This window comes from Pteropus vampyrus, unplaced genomic scaffold, assembly GCF_000151845.1.
Source record: "Pteropus vampyrus isolate Shadow unplaced genomic scaffold, Pvam_2.0 Scaffold514, whole genome shotgun sequence".
In the NCBI taxonomy this organism is placed as follows: Eukaryota; Metazoa; Chordata; class Mammalia; order Chiroptera; family Pteropodidae; genus Pteropus; species Pteropus vampyrus.
The window spans coordinates 12988-23004 of NW_011889295.1; the positions used below are offsets into that span (position 1 = coordinate 12988).

General features: G+C 63.1%; 1 protein-coding gene across 1 annotated transcript in view; it reads right to left on the reverse strand.

Annotated features, from left to right (window-relative positions):
• The window catches only part of LOC105307747 (DENN domain-containing protein 3-like), a 35579-nt gene that overhangs the window by 5574 nt on the left and 19988 nt on the right, over window positions 1-10017 (reverse strand). The window contains exons 12-17 of the mRNA XM_023524976.1: window positions 7943-8464; window positions 4577-4836; window positions 3810-3980; window positions 2613-2742; window positions 331-438; window positions 10-149 (exon numbers count right to left, since the gene is read on the reverse strand). Coding sequence (XP_023380744.1) covers window positions 10-149; window positions 331-438; window positions 2613-2742; window positions 3810-3980; window positions 4577-4836; window positions 7943-8464 — 1331 coding nt within the window. The remainder of the gene's footprint in view (window positions 1-9; window positions 150-330; window positions 439-2612; window positions 2743-3809; window positions 3981-4576; window positions 4837-7942; window positions 8465-10017) is intronic.

Sequence of the window (10017 nt, forward strand, 5' to 3'; positions counted from 1 at the left end):
CGGACTCACCAGCGTGGCCGCGCCCACTTTGAAGCGCTGCTCGTGAACCGTCCAGGACGAGGCGTCGAACACGACCACCCGGCCTTCGCTCAGGGCGCACCACAGCTTGGGGTGCGCGTCTCGGACCTTCTCCGCCGGGTCGAGGTGCCCTGGGGAGAGGAGCAGTGCAGACCGGGTCTCAGAAAACCAGCGCCGGCGGCACGCGGGCCGGGGCTGCCCGGGCACCTGCCGAGCACCCCGTTCCGGTCGGCCGGGGCTGACGGTGAGCAGTCTGGACCCGTCGGACGGCTCGCGCCCCGGCGGCAGCCGGCGAGGAGAAGCCCCCCGTACCTGGCGTGTACAGCAAGACGTCCACGGCGCCCGGGGAGGTCTCGCCCGCGGAAGGGTTGATTCTGTGCTTCAGCGTTTCCGCCGTGGTCTTGGGGATGGCCAAGGGCACTGAAATGTGGACACGGTGTCCGTTCGCGGGGCTCGAGGACGCTGACGTCACTCAGCAGCCTCGCACACTCCGCTCGCTCTAGAGCATCAGTTTGGGGTGAAACTTCGTAGTTTGTGAGGGGGGGCGCTCTGCGAGCAGACGTGAAAGCCACACGTCCTTCCTCGCGCTGTCACTGGCAAGAGGGAGCATTTGTCAAGTGACCTGCACACTGTTGTTTCGACACAGCTCTCTCCCGAGTGAGCCTCGCCACCTGATCTCCGTCCACGTGCAGTGTCACGCGGCAGCTGCCAACGGGGGACCTAAAACACGCCTCGACGACTTAGTGCTCCCAAGACAGAGCCGAGGGCGTGGACCGGCTCGTGAGCACGGCTTCCGAACCGCGGCCGCGAGTGTTCTGGGCCGCAGCTGGGCTGTCCCATGTGCTGTAGGAGGCTTAGCACCCCGCCTCCCCCAGGAGCAACCCCCCGCCGCCCCGCCACACACACACACACACACACACACACAAATACCTCCAGGCCCTGCCAGGCACCTCCTACCAGGCGTGGGCTGCGAAGCTTCCGAAAATTTTACAACTTTTAGCATTTCCATGATACGTGACCCCAGGGTCAGGCATCCAGGCCTCAGCACACTCACACACAGGGGAACAATTCTTGACTTGTAGCACAGGTGGGACCGGGGACACGGCACGATGGGTCCCCCTCTGCTGCGCAGAACCAGGTGGACAGCAGGTAAGAGGCACTGTCCCCTCCCGGGCGTTGTTTACAGAGGTGAGGGAACGCTTTTCTGTAAACTGACAAAGATCAGCCGGCTTTGGCGTGATCTCAACGGCTGAAACATGCTTATTTGATTTCGTTCCTGGGAATAAAACCCGCAATCAACGCCTGGTTCTAGGGCCGCTGGGAAGGGCCACCCCAGCAGGGTCCGTGAGGACCAGAGCACCCCGGCTGCGCCCAGGAGAGGGAGTCTGAGACAGGAGCGAGACAGATCACAGTAAGACACAGTGAAGAGCAAGATGCGCCAGGGGAACGAACGCGTGACAGGTTCGTGTTTCTCGTTCTGGGGCACCCTAAAAACCAGAGTCTCTGAGCTCCGCACCCCGGAGAAATGAACACACACGTCCACACAGAAAACGAGCTCGCCGGCTGATGCTGGCTGTGCGCCCTGCCCGCCACACAGCAGGAGGCTTCGGCCATCAAGGACCGAGTGCTGCAGGAGCGAACCCCGGAGACGCTCCGCTCCGCGCAGGGACAGACGGCGCGTGACCCCACAGGCGACATGTCCAGAGGTAGGCAAGTCTATGAGATGAGCACGTTAGCAGGTGCCCAGGGGCTGGGGCGGCTGCTAGATGGTGCAGGGGTTCTTTTTGGGGTGAAGACGATGTCCTAAAGTCCATCGTGCTGGACACCTCTGGGTGTGCGAAAACTCTGCTCTGGCCGGGTAACCGTGGAGCAGTGACTGATGCCAGGGGCCCTAAGTAGCCCTCTCTACTCTCCACCGTGCAAATCACGGGACAGCTGGCTTTAGCAGATCAAAAGCAGCGACAACGGTGCATAACGTTATTTTTGCCCATGTGCTGTTTCCTAGACCTGAAAACCCTTCCACAAACAATGGAACTGAGCCGCCAGCAAGCGTCTATGGCTTCCGAAACACGAGGGCCAGGGTTACGTCTGCAGGCAGATCGGCCAGTTCCAGCCTGGGGAACCGACCACGCAGAGAACAAAGCAGGGAACGCGGTCGCCGGGGCCTCCACCGCTCCCGGAGCCGGGCGGCCGCGCACAGGGTCCCGCGGCTTTACAGCGCGCGGGCACGCGTCCGCGCACAAGCCGCTCGGCGGCCGTCCGCGAGTTTCTGCTGCACGTAAAGCAGCCAGCAGATGCTCCGACGAATACCAGGCAGCCTGAGCGGCATGAGGTTCGCAGCGCGTCCCGACAGGCGAGCTCCGACCTGCGTCGCTCACGAGAGAAGGAAAGGGGCAGAACCACGTGCGAGGTTCAAAGACACGGTTAAAGGTTCAAAGACACGGTGAAAGGTTCAAAGACACGGTTAAAGGTTCAAAGACACGGTTAAAGGTTCAAAGCGAAGGAGAGAGAGGTACCGGATCTAATCGATGACTGTCACCTAGATAAAAATCAGACACATTCGAGACGCCGCGTGTCACACACGTGCTTCTTACTTTCGCTCTTCATCTTATCGAAGTAAGACAATTTGGAGGCGGCGTAAATGGCCCCAGGAGACTGCAGCGTGTTCACGACGGCGTCCATCAGCAAGACGTGGGTCACCGCCTGCTGGACATACTGAGGGTCCTGCGGGGGGGGACAGAGCGCCTGAGAGCGCGTCGCAGCAAACGACACTCTCGGGGGGGGGGGGTGCGCCTTTCTCAGAGCAGCGTAAAGAGCTGGAGTTTGGACGGGATGTCGCGTCATCGTTTTTCTCTGAAACAGATACCGACGTGGGGTCAGCAAACGTCTCAGGCTCTGTGGCCACACGCCGTCTGTTGCAGCTGCTCAACCCTGCCCCCTGGGGCATGGGTGTGAACCGGCGTGGGCGGCATGGGCGTGAACGGGTGTGGCTGTGCACCAGCAGGACCCCTGCAGACCCTGCCGTGGGAGTCGGCACACCGGGGCTCACTGGTGCTGGATGCCCCCAGCGCAAGGGTCCGGCTGTCGGAACCCGGCAAGGACCAGTGCCTCCCTCGCTCCATCAGGCGCTCGCTCAGCATCCGGACTGAGCCCCCCAACCGAACCCACATCTCAGCGGCAGGTCTCCTGCCACGGGACCCTCGTGTGGGCCGCAGGCGTTCAGTGGACACCATGCAGCTAGGCCCCTGTTCGCGCTCCTGGCCCATTTCGTGAGGGGCTCCCCTCTCTCGCCTGCCCTCATGTCCTCCCCCCGTACCTCTGACCACCTCCTCTGACCACGAGGCTTAATTTGGACCTTCCCTTACTTCGGGCCACATGGTGGCTTTGGGTACACCAAAGACCCCTGGCACCTACACCTAGGCCCATGGAAGGCATCCAGTGTAGCCCCTGCCTGGACCCCAACCCTGGGGTGGGAGGGAGGAGGGATCCTCAGCAGGTGTGCCCAGAATACCCAACTCGGACCTGCGGGAGGCCGGGCCCCGCCCCCTGCTCCTGGACGTCACCAGAGTCAGGGAAGTGAGGTGAAGGGCGCACAGTGGCCGCCACCACGGCCCAAATAGCACCCCGCCTGCCCCTCGTGCTGGCCACACATCCCCAACCCGCGAGGCCCAGGGCACCCTCTCTGCCTGCTGTCAGGGCCTGGTCTGGTTCGGCCTGTCTATGGGGCCGACTGTGGTCACAGGGCCACGTGTATGGCAGGTGGGGCGGGGGGCGGGGCATGCGTCCCAGACCTTGTGGCTGTCGGCCAGCTTCCGCCCGGCCCACATCTCCTTCACCATCAAGTGCCACAGGTCACACTCCCTCCTGAGGCTGGCTTCGAAGACTTCTTTCTTGGACACCATTTTAATCTTTAACGTGGGGATTCTGAGCAGCAGAAAGGCCACCGTGGTGCTCCTGACTTCCTGTGGAGGAAGAGGGGAGGTGAGCACAGCGACCCAAGGACCACGTCCTCATCCACGCTGAGGGGACCTGCCAGAGTCCTTGGGGCCCGGCCCAGGGCTGGGGCAGGTGGGGGGCGGGAGGGGACGCCCCGGCAGGACAGACGAGGCCCCGACGTGGCCCTGGGCCAGGAGGGAGAAAGGGGAGAAGGGAAGGGCCTCCATGCGACCCTGTTCTAAGACACGTGTGACAGGGGCCGGGGCTGAGGGCTCGGTGTCGCCCGGCAGACCAGAGGAGCCGCTGTCCACACGTGGACGCGTCACGGCGTTTAAGGGCGGCCAGTCTCTCGCCTCCTTCGACATTCCTTTGTTCGGAATTCTAGGGGGCAGTCTGGCGAAGCCGGCGTGGGGACGAGAGAGGAAACTGGGGTCCCCTGGGCGCAGGTCTCACTGCCTCCCTGAGGGCCGGCGGCGATGCTCACACGTCCAGCACGCCGTGTGAATGTGGAAAACGAGTATCGGGCACAAGACGAGTCACAGTCGCCATCCGAGTGTCCCCCACGGGGGAAGGACTGCTCTGAGCCGGGCGGCAGACGGCCGCGACCCAGGGGTGCCCGCACCTCGATGTCCCTGAAGGTGGAGATCTCCGTGAAGCCGGGCCGGCCCTCCGCCAGCAGGAGCAGGCGCTTCTGGGTCATGGCGATCTTGCCCACGCCGTGGTTCGTCCTGATGGAGCTGGACAGCTTGTACACACACTCGTGCTTGTCCAGGTGCTCCACGACCTCCGCAGGCAGACTGATCTCTCGGGCCTCTGCTTCTGTCTCCTTCCAGCACGTGTAGAAATCTTTGAATGTTTCCGGGTCGATCAGCTTCTGTTGTCCTGAGTGTCAGAAAGGAGAGTCAGAGCCACCTCCGTGGTCTGCGTTGCCCAACACGGCAGCGTGTCACCGAGCAAGGTAGCAGGACCCACGTCCCCCTGGGGGGCACCGGGGAGTTTCTGCCCTTCCTCAGCACCCCAGGTCCTGGGGTGGGCACTGGACCCGGCCCCAGCCCATGTGTCCTTCACAGCCCGTGGCCCAAGCCAGGTGGTCACAGCGACTCTTAGGACATCGGGGACACTGGGAAGGGACTCTCTCCTCATGGTGGCGAAGACCCGTGTCACCACTAGAACCAAGGGCGACGCCCTGGGGCCCCGAGGGGAGCTGGTCCTCGGATGACACTAACAGTGAAGAGCCCGGATCCTCGGTGATGCGCCTGTGCCTCTGGGTCAAGCCGTGCCTGAAGCCGGCCTATCTCGGGATGTTCTGACCTTCATTGGTGCAGAAACCGTTCCCAGAGAGCACTCTCCCCAGGCTCCCGAGTCAGACGCCAGGTGAGCCCGCTTCGCTGCCATTCAGCAGTGACCGCGGCGAGCTGTGGGCGGGCGCCGCTCCAGCCCGCAGGCCCCCACCCTCCACAGCCACGTTGCAGTCACGCCAAGCGCGTTCCCAGACCGGCCGAGGCGTCACGGGCCTCCACGCACACAGTGCCCCCGCGTGCCCGGACCAGAGAGCCACCCCGTCCAAGCCCCGGCTAAGACGTCCGCGCCCAGCCTTCCCTGCCCCGACACTGGCCATGCTCCCGGCCGGACCCAACCCCTGAGGAGGCCGGCGCTGCTATCGGCTCGGCCCGCATCAGTAAACTGCGGCGTGCAGAGGAGGCCCCTGCCGGCGAGTGCGGAGCTGGGCCCGGAGGCTGCGCGGACGGCCCCACGGCCGTGTTCCTGCATCCTCCCTGTCCGCGCCCGGCTGTGCAGCGTGCTCCCTATCGATGTCGGGGGTGACAGTTATCTGTGGAAGCTGACATCACGGCAACCAGCTGTGGGACAGCCCACGAAAACGCTGCGACAGGTCAGGAGAGGCGGGAATTACTGATACTGGAATTAAGAACGGAAAAGCGCTGAGACGCAGCCCCTGCAACACCTCGGAGTGTCCACCAGAGGGCGCGCGCCGGCGCGCTAACGGCCCCCAGGGGTTGGAAGCGGCTTCCGCGTTTCAGATCCACAGTCACTGGATCCGAACGGAAGAGAAACGCGATGGCGGGGTGTCTGTGTGTTCGTGCATGTTGTTTTAAATAAGTCACCAGAGAAGACGAAGCACAGGGCACCAGCCTGTGCCCAGGTGGCCTGGAGTCCCCGGGCTGGGCGGCACCAGGGAGCCTGCAGGTCGCGCCCCGACCCCCCACTTCGCAGCCTCCCCCCATGTTAGACACGCCACCCAGAGCAGCGGCCTCCGGCGGGCGCCGCGGTCCACACGTCCTGGTGGTCTGGGCGGCTTTAATCAGAAGCATCTGCTATTTCACTTGGACGAAAGAAAACGCTTAGTCTGACGAACTGGGCATAAAAAGGTCCCAGCCACGGGAAAACGAGAGAGGACGTGACGGAGAAACACACAGCACTTTGTGAACACCGACGTCAAGACTCCTGAATGCAGAGCCCGGAGCCGACGCCCTGTCCCTCCCGTCACCGACCGTCCCGCTGTCGGCCCCAGGGGAGTTACCGGGAGCAGGCAGAGCGAGGCCGGTGTCGCCAGAACCCAAACAGCTCCCCTCGGGGACAGACGTGGCACTGGGCCTCAGAAAGCCACCCTCCCCTGGGGAGGGCAGGCAGTGAGAATAGGGTCCTCAGGCAGTGGAAGATGACAGTCACCACGTGACAAGCTGGGGTGTGGACACTGCACCACCAGGCTGCAGAACTGGACAGTGCACACGCGAGTCCACTGTGCAGCCGCTGCCCACAGGGGCTGCCATGCACACTGATGGCCGCCATTCACACGCACACCCAGGGCCATGGCGCACGCCCACACAGAACACGGATCCTTCATTTCTAATCCTGCGTAAAGATGCCAACTGTTTGCTTCCATGCTGTCGGCCACACGCACCTTGTGGTGGAGGCGATGTCACCGCCAGAGCCCCGAGCTCCCGCCTGGCCGTGCAGAAGGCCCCCAGCTCTGGGCACGTGGTGACCGTCACCTCCCACTGCCTGGGGACCCTCTTCTCACTGCCCTCCCTAGGGGAGGGTGGCTTTCTGAGGCCCAGTGCCACATCTGTCCCCGACCCACGGGCGAGGTCGCCCCACTCGTCACATGGGCAACCCTGAGCGCTGCCCACACACGCCTCTTGCAGGCGGTGCACCCACCGTGGGGGGCGAGTCACTGCCAGGGTGGCGCCTGCCACCCCAGCCAGGCTGCACACGAATCCTGGAGAAGGTGGGCCACATGTCCCCTCGACACAGGCAGCCTTCTCGCCGTCTCTGCATTTGAAACAGCAAAGTCGCCGAGCAGCGCCTGACTGAACAGGGTCTGGCATGACCCTCCCCTGCCACGACACTGGATCCTCGTGCATCCACGCGATACACGGTGCAAACGGCACTGAGCAAACGGCAAGCATGGCCCGACGTGCACAGAGTGACAGCTCACCTACAATTACACGCACAAACCCACGTCCTGTGTCACCCGGCCGTCTGTGGGAAACCCACGGTCAGGAGGAGAGGCTGCGGTGGGGACGGAGAGCCCTTTGAGGGTGGGGGCAGGGCGTAAGGGGTGCTGGACAGACGAGGGCAGTGACTGGGAAACGCAGTGCTGGACGCGGGGGCTGGCGTCTGTTACGCTGTCCCCGTGCCCTCGTGTGGGTCCGACCTAGTCCAGCTGAAGCCTTTGTCCCACATGGATGAGGAGGGACCGTCACACAGCGAGTGGACCGCACGGGACAGGAGCAAACCTGCAGGGCCTTCCTGGTCCCCCCTCAAACGTCCCCAGACCCTACCCCCCGCAAAGAGCTCGGGTCGGAGACCAGCCGGGGCAGCCTGTGCCCTGCTGGCAGCAGGGGGGGAGGGGGGAGGCCCGAGCCCGGAAGGCAGGCCCTGCCCCTGCTCCTTGAGCAGCCAGGACGGTGGCAAAGCCCTCCCACTGCAGGGAGCCACCTGGCCACTGGCCAACCTGTCCCCTTACCTACAGTCAGGGCCTCGAACAGGCGGCTTATGATGCCAGCATCCTTCACGATGCCTGACTCCTGGACCCGCTGCACAAACTCATCCAGCTGCAGGTGCGTCTTCGGCAGCTCGAAGTGCTTCACACAGTCGTCGGCCCGGGGGGCCTCTCCGGGCGGCTCCAGGACGTCGCTGATGAGCCTCCTCAGTTCGGGCATCTGCTCAGCCTGGGCTCGCTCGGGCCCCGACATGGACTGCACCGCCCGCCTCACCAGGTCGGCAGGGAAGATCCTGAGGTCCGTCTTATACAGGCTCTGGAAGTCCAGGAGGGCATCCAGCAGCTGGCCCTGCCTCAGGAGGATGAGGCCCCGGAGGTACAAGTACCTGGCCAGCAGCGCGGAGTTGCCAGGTGTCCTGGCGCCCATGGCCTTGCTCAGCTGGGCCACGCAGTCGCAGTGGTAGGCCTGGACGCACTGGCCCACCAGGGGGAAGTGGATCTCCGGCATCTTGAAGGTGAACATCGGCCTCGGGGGCACCTCCAGAGCTGAAGGGTGAGGGGGAATGAGCAGGTGGTCAGCAGACCCGGAAAACAGGCCCGTGCTCCCCACCCGCCCGTCACGTGTCCGTCTGTTTCCACGCAATAGGTGCAGTGTAAAGTGAGATCTGTGCGCCTCTTCCGGAAAGCTCCATGGAGCACCCCGCGGCACCCTGGGAATACTGACCACTTTATCTGCTAAAGCTGGCAATGCAACATTGAAACATCTGGCCTTGAGTGTTCACGGGAGGGCTGAGCCAATGCCCGAGCCAGGACGGCCTTGCCTGGCCGGGCCCAGCCGTGTGAAATCAGTGTTTCATCTTAACAGCCACTCATGAGGCTCCCACCTGTCCCCGGGCACAGCAGCTGGGGCCAGAGCCACCGGCAGCTCCTTCCACAAACACCGCCCAAGGGCCTCCCAGGTAGCCAGCTTCCTCCTCTGCACGGGACAAGGCCTCCTCCAGGGCACGGGACAAGGCCAGCCCTGCATGTAGGCAGCTCACCCCGGGGAGGCAGGGCGAGGAGGAGGGCGGGGTGCACAGGGCTCAGAGGAAAAGGCGCCCCTGGGTTTTACAGAAGGCGACGGTGACCCTGCCCGGGTCACACAGCCCGGAAGCGGCCGTGCAGGGACGCATGCCCAGCGGTCGCCTCTAGAATGCCTGCTCCTCCAGGTCCCTTCGTTTAAAGGACACCTGGTGGGGGGGGTCCCCTCATTCAGTCTCCAGAGACACTGGCGGCCACCAGGGGGCCCACACGGCTCACAGCACCTGGCCTCACAGTCTCCGCCCACTAGGGACGGAGCGAGACCCCGTCCTGGAGCTGCGCAGAGAGGGTTCCCGAGTGCGAGTCTCCGATGTCACACGTCACACGCTTGGCTGCAGCTCACACACGTCCAAACGTGTTATGTAGCGATTTATGCCCCGAGGACACGCCGAGCTGACAGACGCAGCCGTGGCATCGCGTGACACTAAGTCTCTTGCTGTCTCTGTGCCTGGAACATGCCGCCCCCTGTGACCGGCGTGGCTGCCTCTGCTGACGTGTCGCGTCCACACTCAGCCACCGTCACCATCGCTGACCCCGCTTCCTTCGGGCCATGACACCGAATACCCCGACACGATGTGTTTATCTGCCCGCTGTCTGCCTTCACCCCCCGGATGTCAGCTCCTTGAGGGCCGGGCACTGGGTTCTTCTGCACCCCAGATCTACAAAGGGTCTGGCACTCACAGGGGGCTAACAGTCACCGTGTCCCGTTGGACACTGACATGTGCAAATGTGTTTTGTGTGTCGCGTGTACACGCAAACGTAGACATGTGCAGAAACGGGACAGAAACCTGGTGCAAAACCGTCACCTTGAGCAGCGAGACTGAGTGATGGAAAATGTAAACAAGAACTAATTTTCTGTAACGAACTTAGTTTGAGAAATGAATATTCAAAAAATGTTTCAAATAAATAGCTAAAAAAAAAAAAAAACCTGGTGCAAAACCGTCACCTTGAGCAGCGAGACTGAGTGATGGAAAATGCAAACAAGAAATAATTTTCTGTAACGAACTTAGTTTGAGAAA